The 17,091-nt window shown below is 30.7% G+C and overlaps 9 protein-coding genes across 9 annotated transcripts; 6 read left to right on the forward strand and 3 right to left on the reverse strand.

The window, feature by feature from the left end:
• Nucleotides 1-543: 543 nt before the first annotated feature.
• On the reverse strand, nt 544-1,672 carry ERG27 (3-keto-steroid reductase; the record flags this gene model as incomplete). The annotated part of the gene is made up of 2 exons (XM_011277329.1): nt 544-1,513; nt 1,629-1,672. The coding sequence occupies 2 exons, from the start codon at nt 1,670-1,672 to the stop codon at nt 544-546; spliced, it is 1,014 nt and encodes a 337-aa protein (XP_011275631.1).
• Nucleotides 1,673-2,151: 479 nt separating this feature from the next.
• Nucleotides 2,152-3,057, forward strand: BN7_1998 (uncharacterized protein; the record flags this gene model as incomplete). Its single annotated transcript, XM_011277330.1, has 1 exon — nt 2,152-3,057. One exon carries the CDS (start codon nt 2,152-2,154, stop codon nt 3,055-3,057), a length of 906 nt encoding a protein of 301 aa, XP_011275632.1.
• Nucleotides 3,058-3,159: 102 nt separating this feature from the next.
• REX3 (RNA exonuclease) lies at nt 3,160-4,563 on the reverse strand (the record flags this gene model as incomplete). Its single annotated transcript, XM_011277331.1, has 1 exon — nt 3,160-4,563. One exon carries the CDS (start codon nt 4,561-4,563, stop codon nt 3,160-3,162), a length of 1,404 nt encoding a protein of 467 aa, XP_011275633.1.
• Nucleotides 4,564-5,877: 1,314 nt separating this feature from the next.
• On the forward strand, nt 5,878-6,303 carry BN7_2000 (uncharacterized protein; the record flags this gene model as incomplete). Its single annotated transcript, XM_011277332.1, has 1 exon — nt 5,878-6,303. The coding sequence occupies one exon, from the start codon at nt 5,878-5,880 to the stop codon at nt 6,301-6,303; it is 426 nt and encodes a 141-aa protein (XP_011275634.1).
• Nucleotides 6,304-6,358: 55 nt separating this feature from the next.
• Nucleotides 6,359-8,035, reverse strand: APN2 (DNA-(apurinic or apyrimidinic site) lyase APN2; the record flags this gene model as incomplete). The annotated part of the gene is made up of 1 exon (XM_011277333.1): nt 6,359-8,035. The coding sequence occupies one exon, from the start codon at nt 8,033-8,035 to the stop codon at nt 6,359-6,361; it is 1,677 nt and encodes a 558-aa protein (XP_011275635.1).
• Nucleotides 8,036-8,778: 743 nt separating this feature from the next.
• PEA2 (Pea2p) lies at nt 8,779-10,314 on the forward strand (the record flags this gene model as incomplete). Its single annotated transcript, XM_011277334.1, has 1 exon — nt 8,779-10,314. One exon carries the CDS (start codon nt 8,779-8,781, stop codon nt 10,312-10,314), a length of 1,536 nt encoding a protein of 511 aa, XP_011275636.1.
• Nucleotides 10,315-10,350: 36 nt separating this feature from the next.
• On the forward strand, nt 10,351-13,456 carry CCT2 (chaperonin-containing T-complex subunit CCT2; the record flags this gene model as incomplete). Its single annotated transcript, XM_011277335.1, has 3 exons — nt 10,351-10,365; nt 10,720-12,280; nt 12,771-13,456. The coding sequence occupies 3 exons, from the start codon at nt 10,351-10,353 to the stop codon at nt 13,454-13,456; spliced, it is 2,262 nt and encodes a 753-aa protein (XP_011275637.1).
• A 516-nt stretch (nt 13,457-13,972) lies between these two features.
• Nucleotides 13,973-15,714, forward strand: BN7_2004 (Cytochrome P450 2C25; the record flags this gene model as incomplete). The annotated part of the gene is made up of 2 exons (XM_011277336.1): nt 13,973-14,021; nt 14,117-15,714. The coding sequence occupies 2 exons, from the start codon at nt 13,973-13,975 to the stop codon at nt 15,712-15,714; spliced, it is 1,647 nt and encodes a 548-aa protein (XP_011275638.1).
• Nucleotides 15,715-16,083: 369 nt separating this feature from the next.
• Nucleotides 16,084-16,737, forward strand: BN7_2005 (NuoI/complex I 23 kDa subunit family protein; the record flags this gene model as incomplete). The annotated part of the gene is made up of 1 exon (XM_011277337.1): nt 16,084-16,737. The coding sequence occupies one exon, from the start codon at nt 16,084-16,086 to the stop codon at nt 16,735-16,737; it is 654 nt and encodes a 217-aa protein (XP_011275639.1).
• Between the last annotated feature and the right edge of the window lie 354 nt (nt 16,738-17,091).

Raw genomic sequence — 17,091 nt, forward strand, 5'->3', positions numbered from 1 at the left:
GCTAAAGGTGGTAAATCATCAACAATTAGATCATTTTCAGATTCTTCAATTGCTAATGGTATCTTTTTGTTAGATGTTTTGAATGGACTAAAACCTGGTTATGTTGATTATGATTTAGTTACTCCAGGTAATACTGAAGAAGATAGATATGCTAATGCAAGATTAGCTATTTCAATTGCAAGAAAATTAGGTGCTTTGATTTGGTTAGTTCCAGAAGATATCAATGAAGTTCGTTCAAGACTTATTTATACCTTTGTTGGTTCATTAATGGCTGTTGAACATTTATGATTTGATATTCCTTCATTGCTCACCTTTTACTGCTGCTGCTCCCTTATTCATAAAGACTATATGATGATGTTTTTTTTATATTAAATGTATTATAAGTGTTTGACTCATTTCACTTCAATTTTTTAATTTACAGTCTTGATTCTTCTTTTTTCTACAAAGCTTTATATATAAATAATTTATAACCTACATGGGGAAAATTCACAAACAATTTTGATAAACATTCATTATTAGCCTAAGATACACATAACTGTAATATTATGGTTTTCTTGAAATTGTAATTTGATCTTTTAATTTTTCATCCCATTCTTCAGTTAAACCATCTAAATATTTTAAAACATCTGAAGCACCTGTAGGATCGATTTCCTGTTGTTTAATATATTCAGCACCATCTTTATAACAAGCAGAACCATATTTAACATCTTGTTTTTCAAAATTTGGATTTGCTAAAACAGCAGCATAAATTGGTGCATTCGCAGCTGAATAACCTGAAATACACATCCATGGTGAACCTAAGAATCTTGTCATATAAAATAAGAATAACATACCATAATATGTAAAGACATTTAAGAACTTATAAAATGATAAACTTGTGAAAATACCTGGTTGAATAACATATTGAATTATACCTTCATCTTTTAATTTTTTATATGTAGCTATATGTAATAAATCAATTGATCTTTTGGAACCTTCATATGATGAATCAGTTTTCAATAATTGTAAATCATCAAATGATAAATATTTTGGATCTGACATTATACTTGAAACCCAAATAATTCTTGCTTTGGCTTTTTTCAATAATGGCTTGATTTTATGAATTAAGTAATATGGACCAAATACATTACATTGGAAAACTAAACCTAAATTATCTTTTGATTTAACACCAATTCTTTGAATTTTATAATGAGGATCTGTAACACCAGCAATTGGATTTGCACAAATTTCTTTAACAGCACCAAACCAATCAATACCATCATAAACGCCTTGAGCAGAATTAGCAAAAAGGTAATCTAATTGAGCATATCTCTTATTTAGTTCATATGAAGCACTTAAAATTGAAATCATATCTGTAAAATCAACTAATAAATAATCAAAGTCCACTATACCTTCTCTTTTAGTGGTCTTAGCAAAATCAGCTATACTATCAATAACTTCACGAGCTCTTGGAAGTGTTCTTGAGGTGACAATTATAGTGATTCTGACATCTGTTGGTTGTGATTCAATTAATCTATAAGCGATATTAAGACCAAGGTTACTATATATGGTTATGTTAGTTGATTTTATTCAGAATGTAAATACCCATATATATTGGATTTGATGCTCATAAAAGTTGGTGAACATACCTGTTAGTACCAGTAATCAGTGCAGTGATTCTTGGAGGAGCCATTATATGAGAGTTATGCGTTTGATATACCTGTTTAAATCAAAATGATGTGAATGTGAATAAATGGTCTTTCCATATAGTGGATATCTATTTTTTCGTGGAGCTCGTTTAAGAAATTCTCAGCTTCCTTAACTATGGGATGATGCCAGAAATCTGAGATAAACAAAGAAACAACACCTAAAAATTGATAATCAAAACTTCTATCTAATTTCATCAAATTATAGTATTGTGACCATTTCAAAAAATTATATATCATTATTGTGAAGTTTAAAAGTAAACTATTTTAGAACTTATGGTCATTTGGTTTCCTCGGTTACCGTACTATATTGATATACACACTCAAAACCCGTGAATTCTGCCAAAGTATTAATCAAAATCAAAACAAAACTTGAAAAGTGAACAATAAACATCACCAACTTTCGGAGGTTTGTAGTGAAAGGGTTCTACATTTTAGCTCAATTCATTTACACAAAACAAGAAACATGTCGTCAGTATCACCAACAAGATCACCAACAAAGTCACCGCTTAGGGATTCACAAGTCCCTAATCAAGTGCTTCAACAGCTGCCAAAACTAGAGTTTGAAGCACCAAGTCCACTGGTTAAAACATCACCAACTAGAACAGCTAGCGGTTTAGGAAGTCCAATGAGAGTTAGGGAAAACATAGGTTTAGGAAGTCCAAGAAGATTATCACCAAATAAAAATGGACTAAACCCAGATCCACCAAGCTTTACAACAACTCCAAGAAGAATACTTCCTATAAAAAGATCAACTCAAAGTGTTGACAGAAATGGGTTTGAACCTCAAGAAGAATCCAAACCTGAAATAACTTTCAATTCTTTAAAAGGTCTTGCACCAAGTAATTTAAGAACTGTTGCTAGAACTCCATCAAGAAGGGGCGTGAGAACCAGAACATTACCAAATTCAGATCGAGTCTTTAGATTTAATGCACAACCATTGAATGTTGGCGCTAAAGATATCAACACAAATTTACTTGATAAGTTCAAAGCACAGGGGAAAGTTAAGTCTTGTTTGAAGTCAACAAATGATAATATTGCAAATGTTGGTGTTAACATTAAAGCTTCAAGTGAAAGCTCAAGTGATGAAGATAATGATATGAGAACCACTTTAAATACACTGAAGAATGCTGCAAATGCTAAAGATGTCAAAGCATTTTTGAGTAGTGGTAATGAAAATGCTGAATTAGTTCAACCAAGAAAACGCAAAAGAGCTGTATCTTTTAATCCAGAGTTAAATCAAATAGCTGAAACTATACACCATGATGATATTAATAATGATAATTCTACACAAAGATTATTGAACTTAGTTTTGCAAAATCAAGAAATCATCATGTCTAAATTAGACGCTCTAGAAAAACGTTTAAAGTAGTTTCATAAAAGAAAATCAATATTCTATTCAAGGGAAAACAAAATGTCTATATACAATAATAGTTTTGAATGGTCTATCAAGATTCTGTTCAATCAGATTAGTCTATGAATGTGAAATATGATGTTTGATAATATCAATAGCAGCCAAAGAATCTTCTTCAGAACTATGTTCACCACCTTGAATTTTTCTATCTAAGAATTGAAATGATAAATCTTTCAACGAAAATTTCTTATCTAAAGATTTTGGAAATAAAATTGCAGTATCAACAATATTATGATGAACCAATCTCATCACATTCAAATCATTTTCAAGACCATGACCAACAATAATGGTATCTTCATTGATAATTGATCCAAGAATAACATCATAAACTCCATCAAGTGTTAATGATTCAGGTGGAATTTTACTAACACCACTCCAGTTTGTATTCAAATCTAATACCTCACCTGATGGTTTAACAATTTCATCAAATATAGTGGAACCTGAAAAAAAATCAACAATTGTTAATCTAATCATTTCTAAACCTCTTGTAGTATAACCCATTTCACAATCTAACCCAACAATTTGACGTTTTTTATCCCCCTCTGCAGCTTTTGGACTTTTTCTAAATGATATTAAATTTTCTAATTCAAATGGATCAGAAGCTTTGAAAACATGATGATTTATAGTTTTACAACCTTGGGATTCACCAACAACTTGATCACAACATTCCCAATGTGCAGTTCTTTCACCAGCATTTGTAACAACTCTTTTCCTGCGTTCATGATATTGACATTTGGTAGTTTCATGGATCTTATCAAAATAAAAATGTTCTGAACAATGATCACATTTTTTCAAATTACGATCTTTAACCTCATATAAATATTCAGTTGGAATCTCTGTTGCATATTGGTTTTTTTTCAATTTCTCCACAGTATGAACTAAATTTTTTACAGCTTCATATTGTTCATTTTCATTTAAAACTTTACCTTTATTTTTGCCTTTAGGATCAAAAGTATAATCATGTTGATTGGTTTTAGCTTTACTTATAGCTGATTTCATTGCAAATGAATATGTTGTACTTTTATTTTTCAAAGCAATCTCATACTCTTTCTCCACAGCTTTCCTCTTTGGAAGACTAATATTATGCTTCGTATACTGATTAATTAATGCTGAAATGTATTTGATTCTTTGTTGAATAGTAGCAGGTGCACCAACTCCTGGTAATTGTTTCGGAGCCCACAAATCAAGATCTTTGACATTACCATCTTCTTCAGAACCATTATTTGTCCTTTGAGTAACACTTGCTAGTATACTATCCTGGATTTTGGCTCTTTTGTTATCTGATTGTACCACTTTATCTTTCAAATTCTCCTTCACATTCTGATCTTTCGCCATGGTAGATAACGATCTTTTGGCACCATGACTGAACACACACATAGGGAGCTTGCACTGCTCCAGCTTTGGGCATTTGACATTTGAGAAGTATCCTGTGGACGACTTGAACATCCTGATCAAGTGTCTCATTTAAAACTGGGATTATAGTGTGAAAATAAGTCAAATTCTGGGGTTCCTTATTTTTGATATTCTGATCGTATTTTTTTTTTTGCACAAATACAAAATTTTATATGGACTAGACACCGACTTTCACCGACTACATAGTCAGAATATTGATAATCTATAAGCTTGTGAAAGAAAATGTCAGACGAAGAAGTATGGGATACTTATGAGCTAGAATTGTATGTTGAAAATTTGATTGATGTTGATCTGTCTTGGTACTAACAATTTTTCAGGAAAGTTGATCCTCAATATACTCAAGAACTAAAAGACGTTGAAGTTGACTTGGTGACATGGAAAACATATACTTTACAAGCTTTAAAACAACTACATGGAGTGTTTGGAAGTGCTATAGATGTTGATATAGTACGATATGAAGGTAAGAAAAGCATAGTCAAAGTTCAAAAAGAGGATTCAAAAACTTTTACATCAGCAATCACTTCATTTAATACAGATTTATCAATTTTTGGTTATAAACATGTTAAAGGTCATATATCGTACAAAAAGATATAAATTATTGATAAGATAGACTCTATTAGGAGATATACAATAAATGAACACCAAATATTTTAACTTCATCAAAAGATTATATCAATAAGATAAGAATCATTTTCAACTTATGGTTTTACCCTTATCCAGTCAATATTCTCAATTATGAAATGATCATTTCGTTATTATTCTACAATAAAAAATCAGTTTATAATTAGAAACCATCAAAACAATAAATTATTAAACTTTGGGTTATTATTTGCTTGAGATATATATATTTTATTGGTGCGCATTTCATAGACCCTTGGTTCATTTAAATATATGTGTTTATTGATCTATTTATTTTATCTATGACTTGATGTACTTTATGTTTATTCAGTAACCTTAGTATGGTCATCAATAGTATTGACATAATTGAGGATCACTACGAACTTGTTTGGAAAGATTAGTAGCGCTACATATTGTAACTAAATTGACACACTATCACTAGCAGTACACGCAATTCCCCAGAAACTAATCAACCGTTAACGATCAACACCAATAAAGAAAAACTTAATATCAACCAAAAGCTTTTCAAACAAATGTACTATCACTGATTACTTATTACTGGATTACTGGTCATGGTCCAAATCGTGATGGATGTCGATCTTCATTGTTTTCAGTTTGAGAATATTTTACCGCTCTCATGAAGTTGAATATCAGCGGTTAATTCAAGTATATAAAAAGCTATAAAGTGGCAAAAAATCCATTGTTAATTCTCCTTTTATTGAATGATATACACGAACTACTTTGATCATGGATGGTGACGCTGGACAACCACAGGATCAGGAAGATCAACCACCTGTTTACACATCAGATCAAGAATCACAATCACAATCAAATCAACATTCAATTGAAAGTCCACGGAATTCCAATGAAGACCAACCAAAAGATCAATTACCAAGCTATGAAGCTGCTACTGTTGATAGTGGAACCACAGAGGTTGAATCACAAAACATACAACCTGTTACACCAAATCCAATAGAGCCACGAGTTATTCATCAATCACCTCAACCAATACAAAATCCAGAATCTGTTCAACTACATCCACTTCAACAAGAGCCTGAAAATAACCAAAGAAGCGGTCAATATAATCAAAATAATCACAATAATAACAATAATGAAGACCGTTCTGGTTTATATTTACTAATTTTTTGTTTGGTTATATTATTCGTGCTTTAATTTATGATTCATAATTTTCTATATCTTTAAAAATATAAATAACAAAAACATCATTTCATTTCCATTTGAAAAAACCACAAGTAAATTTCATATCATCTATTTCATTTTCTTTATGACCTTTTGGTTTAGAACAAGTCCAAAATTTCTTTCCTTTATTTTCTTTTGTCATTGCTGTTTTCAATATACAAGGTTCATCATGTTTACAATGAGGTATTTTCTCAAATGAGATTGAAAATTGTCCATTTGATCCTAGGGTTACTGAATTTGTTTTATTGTTCGTTGATGTTTGGGATTGTGAAAGGGATTGTGATAATTCAAAATTTGAAACCTCTTGAACATCTGAATCTTCATCATCTACTGGTGGTTTAGTTTCTGATGGTGAATTTGATTTTTTAGTTCTGAAAAAATTGGATATTTGATTTTGACCTTTTGTAGCTTTTACTACTGATTTCTTCTTTTGGGGTTCTGATGGTTTAGCCCTCTTTATATCATTTCCATTATTGACAACCACATCGGGACTGGTTGATGAACTTCTCTTTTTAGCCATATTGGCAAACATTGAATCAATACTACCACCAGATAACTTGTAAACAAATCTAGCTTCAAGCTTGGGAAGATTAACATCTAATGAATATTTAGCTTCAAGTTGCTCAACATTGAAATCTGAAAACACGGGACAATGATCTGATCCCATTAAGAATGGCCATATGTTTGCATTATTACAATAAGTTGCCAAAGTTGAAGTTGCTAATATTAAATCAATTCTTGAGCCATAATTACCAGGTCTTGAGTTTGTTAAAGTATTCCATACCGTATACAATCCATGTTTCCTTCCTTGTATTTTTCTAACAGTATCAATCATTACTCTTGATTTTTCAGACTTCATATCTTGATCAATACTATCAATTAATAATTCATTCAGCATAATTCTTGGTAAGGAACGTCGTATAAAATTTAAAGCTTGTTCTCTATTCAATTCTTCAAATTTATGAGGATCACTAATTTTCAATAATTTCCCCATCTTCATTCGATCATTTATACCATCTGCACTATCAATTAAATCTTTAGATATGTTTATATCACCCATTAACACAACATGTTTCCCTAATTTTTCTAAATTTCTAATACGACTGAACAATGCTTCAAAGAATTGTAATCTAAATTGTTCACCTTCTTCAGTACCCATTGAGTTTGCAGGACAATAAACTGAAATCACCACAATTCCATTACCCATTTCTAATATGATACATCTACCTTCATTATCAATTTGATGACTTATATCTTCTTCAAGATTTGGATATCCACCAATTGATAAATCACTATTACGATATTCAACTTGTGTATCATGTGATTTTAAAATACCAGTTATACCTTCTTCAGCTTTAATAACTTTTAATGCAGCTTTCACTGATTCAGATTCATCAATTTTGGGAATTCTAACATAAACAGCAACACCTGAATAACCTTTTTTCAATGAAGGAACTGTAAGAAATGCATTATAGCCAGGTATTTTACCAATACTATGATTGATATCCTTAGCAGCTACTTTAATTTCTTGTAATGTAATGATATCACCATGAAGAGAATCAAACATGTTATTGAATGTTCTTAATTTATTCCATGGATGATAATGGAAAACTGTCCTATATCCATTAATGTTGAACGTTATGAAACGGACATGAGTTCTTCCCTTCTCTGGGATGTTGTCTAATGGAGCCTCTTTGCTCATCATAGAGCCATTTTTCTGAGTTGTTGTTGAACTATCTATAGTGTAAGTTTATCAAGCAAGACATTATTATTTTCGCGTCTACTAACTGGTACAAAAGAATATGCCATAATTGTCATACAGAATGAAAAGATGATACTTTCAGTTAAAAGACTAGAATTTCGAGTTTCTCGAGAAGAACATCTCTTGGGCTTATACGTTACAAAGTTAGAGTTCATATCCAGTCTTGCTTGTGTCTGATCCCCTGTAAATCCTCGTTATCTTGTTCTTTAATTGCCTGTTTCGAAGTGAAACCAGCGAACAAACAAATAAGCACAGAACATCCACTTTGCAGCCCCAGAACTCCACTGAAAAGGGCAATAACTAAACACAGGGCGTATAAAACCATCACCACTATCACAAATAAGTTGAATATAACCATTTATACCAATTTACTTACCCATTCAAACACGATACAATTATTGAATAGTTACAATAGTTTTAGCGAATTTGCACTGCAGGGCTAAAACCAAATTTTAAATTTCAAGTCTCGAGAAAATCTAAACGCGTCTGTTAAAATTAGTTTAAGATCTCATCACAGAGCTGTTTAGATTAGATCTGAAGGTATCGGAGGTCACTACTAGGGGTAGCTAAGGGAATAGGTGATAGACTAAGAACAAGGAAGAAAACTTGGAAAACTAGTGGTGCTTTGAAGCTGCTTTTGAAATACATACTAGGCTGGATATAATAATAATTAATACTCACAACAAATGTCAGAAAAAATAATACTGAGTCAAGGGCTTCAACTGCTTCAAGGTTCACCTTTTAAATCAAGTTTAGCAAATGAGTTCCAATCATTTACAGAAGATTCAAACTACTCTAAAGCTATTGAATTTGCTAAAACAGAATCTGAATTATCAGAAACTGGGAAATATTTACAATCAAAAGATACAACAAAACAATTATATTATAATGAAATCGGTTCATCAATTTTGAAAAAAAGTGATTTAATTAGTGCTTCATTACAAAATGAATTATCTGAAGATATTGATTCAAGTCATTTGAAAATTAAGTTATTAGCTGAACATGCCTTAGCTCAATTAGATTCAAAAGAAAAATTATTATCATTAGGTGAAATTCATATTTTGCAACAAAATATTGAACAAACAATTTTATTAAGAGATGAAATTTCTAAACAATTACAAGAAAATTTTAAAACTTTACAAAAATTTACATCAAATGCATCACATATAGAAAAAGATATAGATACTATAAATCGTATCATATATTCAAATAATGATTTAAATCAACAATTTGATCAAATTTCAACAGATATTTTAAATGCTACGAAGACTTTATACAATCAATATTCATTAGCTTTTTCATTTTGTTATTTCGAGGACTTAAATATTGATATACCCTCACCTTCACAACCTCAAAATGATAAACAAACTGATGAATTATTATCACATATTGCATCTGTTGCAGTACAAAGGAATGTTATATTACCTGCACCTGCTTCAACAAATTCTAATGATTCAAATATTGAATGGGCTAAGAGTTGTTTGAATTCATTATTGGATCAAAATTACTCTAATGTTAATGATAAAGAAATTAAATCAAATTCTCCAAATGATGAACAAGAACTTACAAGTTTGAGAACTGCTTTGAAAGATTTACAATTTGCTCATCAATACCTGACAAGACAATATGAAGATGAAAGAAACTTAAATTCAACAGTAATGAATACTCATAAAAATAAAAAAGCTGCTATAGAAAGACAATTAGCTGAAAATTTAATAACATTAGAAAAGGCAAATCAAAGGTCTATATTAGTTGAACATGAAAAAAATGTTTTGGAAAGAACTTTAGATGATAAAATGAAAGATATTTATGATTTACAAAAACAAGTTGCACTTTTAAAAATTGATAATTTAGGTTATATTCATACAAATAATGATTCAAATTCAAGAATTCCAAGTCCTGAAAAATCTCAAATTTCTCCAGTTTCACCAGATGAAAACTTAAGCATGTCTCATGAAGGTCATAAGGATAAGAATAAGTATTTATCCAATCCTAAGACTCCATTATTACAACAAAGTTTGAATGGAAGTTATCGTAATGCTTCACCTTCATCACCAAAGTTTAATAATAGTATATCTGTTTTAAGAAATGAATTTAAAAAATTAGTTAATGAGATTCATGATTCATATAAATCTGAAATTGAAAAAGAAAAAATTGAAAGAAAAAGATTAGAACATTTATTAAAACTTTATGAAGAAAGAAATAGTGATTTAGAATTATAGAGAAAAGTATATCAGGTAAAAGATAATAGTTGATTGATGCTAGTTTTGGAGGTATTTGCATAGAAGTTTTTGACGTTTTTTATAGTTTTTTAAAGTTTATACAAGAGTGTAATATTATAAAGGACCAGTACTGTTTTAAACCTTCAAGAATGTAGAAATTAGTGGATAATTATGTCTTATATACTTATTATTATAATTAATCTCACAGGGATTACCCGGAAATTCATCTATATATTTTTTTTTTGACATACGCGCTTTTCAAAATAATGAAAAAGTCAAAATGGCGACGATTGATTATAAAGATCAGATCAAGATCATTGCAAGAATTGGACAATTATAGACAGAATGGTGAGTTATGAGATATGTTTTGAGTATCATAGGATAACGTACTAACAAGAGAAACAGAGTGTTCAAATTTATGGTGATCAAGTCACTGAAGAAAGAGCTGAAAATGCTCGTCTTTCTGCCTTTGTTGGTGCCATCGCTGTTGGTGATTTAGTTAAATCTACTCTTGGTCCAAAAGGTATGGATAAATTATTACAATCAGCTTCATCTGATCAAGCATTAGTCACAAATGATGGTGCTACTATCCTTAAATCAATCCCATTGGATAATCCAGCTGCTAAAGTGTTAGTTAATATATCAAAAGTTCAAGATGATGAAGTTGGTGATGGTACCACTTCAGTTACAGTTTTAGCTGCTGAATTATTAAGAGAATCTGAAAAATTAATTGATCAAAGAATTCATCCACAAACTATTATTGAAGGTTTTAGAATTGCTACTCAAGCTGCTTTACAAAGTTTAGAAAAATCTGCATTAGATAATTCAAAAGATTCAGAAAAATTTTATAATGATTTATTAAGTATTGCTAAAACTACACTATCATCTAAAATTTTATCACAAGATAAAGATTATTTTGCTAAATTAGCTGTTGATGCAATTTTACGTCTTAATGGTTCAACTAATTTAGAACATATTCAAATAATAAAAAAAATTGGTGGTAAATTATCAGATTCTTTCCTTGATGAAGGTTTTATTTTAAATAAAAGATTTGGTACAAGTCAACCTAAAAAAGTTGAAGATGCAAAAATTTTAATTGCAAATACTTCATTAGATACAGATAAAGTTAAAATTTTTGGTGCAAAATTTAAAGTTGATTCAACTTCAAAATTAGCTGAATTAGAAAAAGCTGAAAAGGAAAAAATGAAGAGTAAAATTGGTAAAATTAGTAAATTCGGTATTAATACATTTATAAATAGACAATTGATTTATGATTATCCAGAACAATTATTCACAGATGCTGGTATTAACTCAATTGAACATGCTGATTTTGAAGGTATTGAAAGATTAGCTTTAGTTACTGGTGGTGAAGTTGTTTCAACTTTTGATAATCCAGAATTAGTTAAATTAGGTACTTGTAAAGCCATTGAAGAAATAATTATTGGTGAAGATGTCATGACTAAATTTTCAGGTTGTGCAGCTGGTGAAGCTTGTACAATTGTTTTAAGAGGTGCTACTGAACAAGTTTTAGATGAAGCTGATCGTTCATTACATGATGCTTTATCAGTATTATCACAAACAACAAGAGAAACAAGAACCGTTTTAGGTGCAGGCTGTTCAGAAATGATTATGTCAAAAGCTGTTGATACTGCTGCACAAAATGTTGAAGGTAAAAAATCATTAGCTGTTGAAGCTTTTGCAAAAGCTTTAAGACAATTACCAACAATCTTAGCTGATAATGCAGGTTTCGATTCAAGTGAACTAATAACTAAGTTAAGAACTGCTATATATAACGGTATGACAACATCAGGTTTAGATTTAGATAATGGTATCATTACAGATGTTAGAGAAAAAGGTATTGTGGAATCATATAAATTGAAAAGAGCTGTTGTCAGTTCTGCTGCTGAAGCTGCTGAAGTGTTATTAAGAGTTGATAACATCATCCGTGCCAAACCAAGAACTGCTGGTAGAGGCTAAACATGAACATACCCTTGAAAATCATAACGAAAAATTGTTTAATAAATGAATTTTTTGATCTTTGATACTGTGCTTTGTAATTTCTGACATAATCAACCCCAGTTTTATTTGAATTCCGCGAACATTTTGTTTTATAAGGAGACAAATTTTGGTCAACAATCACCAATCAAGATTCAGATTATACAACTAAGAAAGAGCCAGGTAAGGAATTGAAAAGCCAGGTTATACTTTTGATTGTTTGATTGAAGATGTTGCGTACTGCTTTGAGAAAGAATGCGCTATCTCAGATTGTGAGAAGTTCAAGTTTGAGAGCACGTTTGTTTTCTAGCTCTCTAACATCACTACAAGCTGAAGAGGAACCGTTGAAGAATTTAAAAAATTTACCTAGAAAAAGTGAGTATAATGACTTATTCTAGAAGGATGTAATAACTAATTTGACCTAATTGAAGTTCCCGATGGTGATATTGAAGAACCAATAGTTAATCCAGCTGATCGTTACAAGGAACAAAGTGAAGAGCTTCATAAATTTGGTCAATATTTAATCACAATATTGCCAAAATACATTCAAAAATTTTCAGTGTGGAAAGATGAATTAGTATTATATATTGGACCTACTGCTGTAATTCCAACTTTAACCTTTTTGAAAGATCATACTTCTTCTCAATTCAAGTCAATTGTTGATATAACTGGGGTAGATTATCCATCTAGAACCAATAGATTTGATGTTGTTTATCATTTGTTATCCGTTCGTTTCAATTCAAGAATTAGAATCAAGACTTATGCTTCTGAAGTTTCTCCAGTTCCAAGTGTTACTGGACTATATGAAGGTGCTAATTGGTACGAAAGAGAAACTTATGATATGTATGGTGTTTTCTTTGAAGGTCATCCAGATCTAAGAAGAATTTTAACTGATTATGGGTTTAATGGTCATCCATTAAGAAAAGATTTTCCAACCACAGGTTATGAAGAAGTTTTTTGGGATGAAGAAAAGAAGAGAGTTGTTTATAAACCTTTAGAATTGACTCAAGCTTTTAGAAATTTTTCAGTTGGTTCTTCAGTTTGGGAACAAGTTGGTAATGGTAGAGATGATACACCTGAATCATTTAAATTTCCAACCCCAGAACCAGAACCAGAGCCTGAGAATAAAGATGAACCAAAGAAATGAACATGATGATTTGGTTACAAGTCCAGATATACTAACATATTTATTACTATTTATTAACCTATTTATTACTATTTATTATCCATTTATTTATTTTTATTTATACACGTTTGAACTTATTTATTTACAATCTATACTTGGTACTTGGTAAGCCAGTTTTTTATTTTCTTGATCTTTGAAACATTCGATTTTGCTTTTGTGTCTTTGAAATCAGACGCACCAAAATTCGGGATTTAAAAAAAAATTAACATAAACAAAATCTTGAACATCAACAACTTTTTAGCCTAAATTTACCACCAGGAAACTATCACACTCATTTGAACCAAATTCCAGAAATTGCTATCTACTAATTACTTTTACTATAATTGCTAAACCACTTGCTTAAAATAATCCCTTGTGCAGAATATCATTCGTTAAGATTTCGCCAAAAAACTTCATATACCATAAACGAAAACATATCAAAATCAGCAATTGTTTATAAAACTACAAAAAATTATTAACATTAAAATTATTTCAAGAATGTTCAATACCCAAGACATTAGTGCCTTTTGTTTATCAAATTTGACAAGTAATTTATGATACCTTTATATTTCAGCATTTAATTTTTTACACAATTTACAGAAATATGCTAACAAACTTCATCAATTATAGACATTATTATAGCACCATTTTTGATTGTCCTAGCATGGATCTTTTTGGATTTCATTGGTATCCTTTCCCCCGAGAAAATTAAGAATCTTCCAAGTGTTCCAGGATTCCCTATAGTGGGTAATCTTTATCAAGTTTTATCAAATCCTGCGAAAACTTATATGAAATGGGCTAGAAAATATGGTGATGTTTTTCAAATGAGGTTTGGAACAAGAATCGTTGTCGTTGCTAATTCTTTTGATTCAGTTAAAGAGTTATGGATAAAAAATAGAAATGCAAACAACTCTAGACCCATATTATACACTTTCCATTCAGTTGTTTCAAGTACTCAAGGTTTTACTATAGGTACGACTCCATATGGTGATTCTTACAAGAGGAAGAAAAAAATCGTTGCCACTACTCTTAATAAGAAAAATGTTGAAAAGTTGAGTGGATTGATGGATCAAGAGTGTACGAATATGTTCAAAAGAATTGAAGTTGAAAAAGCCATCATTGATAAATGTTCAAAAGATAAAGATATAGACCTTTTCAAATTACTTCAAGGTTTCGTCTTAAGAGTCAGTCTTTATATTACCTATGGATATCTTGTGAAAGTGGAACATACTGATAAATGTAAATTATTTGATGAAATTACACACGTTGAAAACATCATTGTTAGATTAAGAGGTCACAGTTCCAACTTGCAAGATTATTTACCTATTTTAAGATTCAATCCGTTTGGTGAAAAAAGTCAACAGGCTAATGATTTTAGAGATCGAAGAGATACATATATGTCTAAATTTATAAATGATTTGAAGCTGAAAATGGAAAAAGATGAAGATTATAAAGATTCAATAGTCAGTAAGTCATTGAGAGGGCATCCAGATTTCCCCACTGTTACAGAAGCTGAATTGAAATCTGTCTGCTTAACAATGGTTAGCGCTGGTCTAGATAACACTCCATTAGTTTTGAATCATATTGTTGGTCATTTATCACAACCTGAATATGGTGAAAGACTTCAAACCATTGCAATCAACGAAATCTTGGGTCATTATGGTGATTTAAGTACTGCTTATTATAGATGTTCAGAGGAGATTGAGATTGATTATATCAAAGCGTTGTTGAAAGAAGGTTTAAGATATTTTTCGGTTTTACCTACAAGTTTACCTCGTTCAACTACACAAGATATCATTTATAAAAATGCAGTCATACCGAAAGGAACCATACTTTTCATGAATACATTTGCTGCAAATCACGATTCGAAACATTTCGAAAATCCATTTTTGTTTGAGCCATCCAGATATTTGACTGAAGATTACAAAATGAAAGTCAATGATGAAGGAACAAATTCTTTTACATTTGGTGCTGGGGCAAGAATGTGCGCAGGTTCATACCTTGCGAATAAAGAGATGTATATAGCACTCACAAGATTAATCATTTTGTACCATATCAAACCACCAAAGGACTTAAAAAACAATTTGATGGAGTTAGATCCTTTCAAATTAAATTCAGTTCCAGATTCAGTTGCAATTGAACCATCAGTTTATAAAGTTCGTCTTGAGAAGAGAGATCCACAGTTGTTTGATATTTTAATTGGACAAAACAATCCCCAAGCGTCCCATCAGGAAGTGTGATTATTCGAATCACGTTACAAGGTCATAAATTAATCAAATGTTCCGTTTTTTTAAAGAAGAATTGTAGTAAATTATGGCTTTGCTTTATACGTGAGTTTATACTCCCGGTAAGAGCAACACCCGCGAATTTTATTGCACGAATTGGAAAGGGAGAAAAGATCTGTTATTCAGCATAAAATATCAACACAAAGCAACAACTTTTAAAGTATTTCTTCAGAATTTTATCGTTTTCTTATAAGGTCTTTGAGTTACAGTACTATTTGGTAACTAAACTACATCACCAAAATAGGTCTCGTTTGATAGTACCGTCATAAAAGCTGAGAAGCAAGTTCTATTTTATTGTGGGGATAAGACTTAAAAGGAGTGAAGATGTTTAGAAGCATTATTAGTCGTCAAAGAATCTTTATTCCTCGTCGATTTATATCATCAACTATCCAAAAGGGGAAACCTACGTTAGCCGCTGGTGGTTCCATTGCATCTTCATATCCAGATGATTTTAGACTTCCAAAACCTAAAACTTGGGAAGATACAGGTGAATCTGCATTAGATAAAGCTACAAAATGGTTTTTATTTGCTGAAGTTTTCCGTGGGATGTATGTTGTTTTAGAAAACTATTTCAGAGCTCCATATACTATTTATTATCCTTTTGAAAAAGGTCCAGTATCTCCAAGATTCAGAGGTGAACATGCTTTAAGAAGATATCCATCTGGTGAAGAACGTTGTATTGCATGTAAATTATGTGAAGCCATTTGTCCAGCTCAAGCAATCACTATTGAAGCAGAAGAAAGAATGGATGGTTCTCGTCGTACTTATAAATATGACATTGATATGACTAAATGTATTTATTGTGGTTTATGTCAAGAATCTTGTCCAGTTGATGCAATTGTTGAGACACCAAATGTTGAATACTCAACAGAAACAAGAGAAGAATTATTATACAACAAGGAAAAACTATTATCTAATGGTGATAAATGGGAACAAGAAATCCAATATTGTTTGGATTATGATACACCATATAGATGAACGATCCCTTATTTATTGAATTCCTACTTTTCAAAGTGGGAATATATTTATTTATATTATCAACTTTATTTATTAACAATATGTTTCCTTTATATAGAGGATTCATGATTGAGCTATTTATTTATTTATTATACATACGAATATTTAAAATACACATTTTATCATATTGTTTTTCACCCAGGTTCATTACGGATGGACGTATATATATATATGTATAGTTTCTCTGAATTTCTTAAGAAACTACAGGCACAAGTATGAATTACAAGATAGCTTTAATAAAATCAAAGCAGAAACTTGATCTCATATCTACAGATACGCAAATTCACCAGATCAGGAAATGTGATTGTTTGATTG

The sequence above is a fragment of the Wickerhamomyces ciferrii genome, contig 00047, assembly GCF_000313485.1.
Source record: "Wickerhamomyces ciferrii WGS project CAIF00000000 data, strain NRRL Y-1031 F-60-10, contig 00047, whole genome shotgun sequence".
NCBI classification, from domain to species: Eukaryota; Fungi; Ascomycota; class Saccharomycetes; order Phaffomycetales; family Wickerhamomycetaceae; genus Hansenula; species Hansenula ciferrii.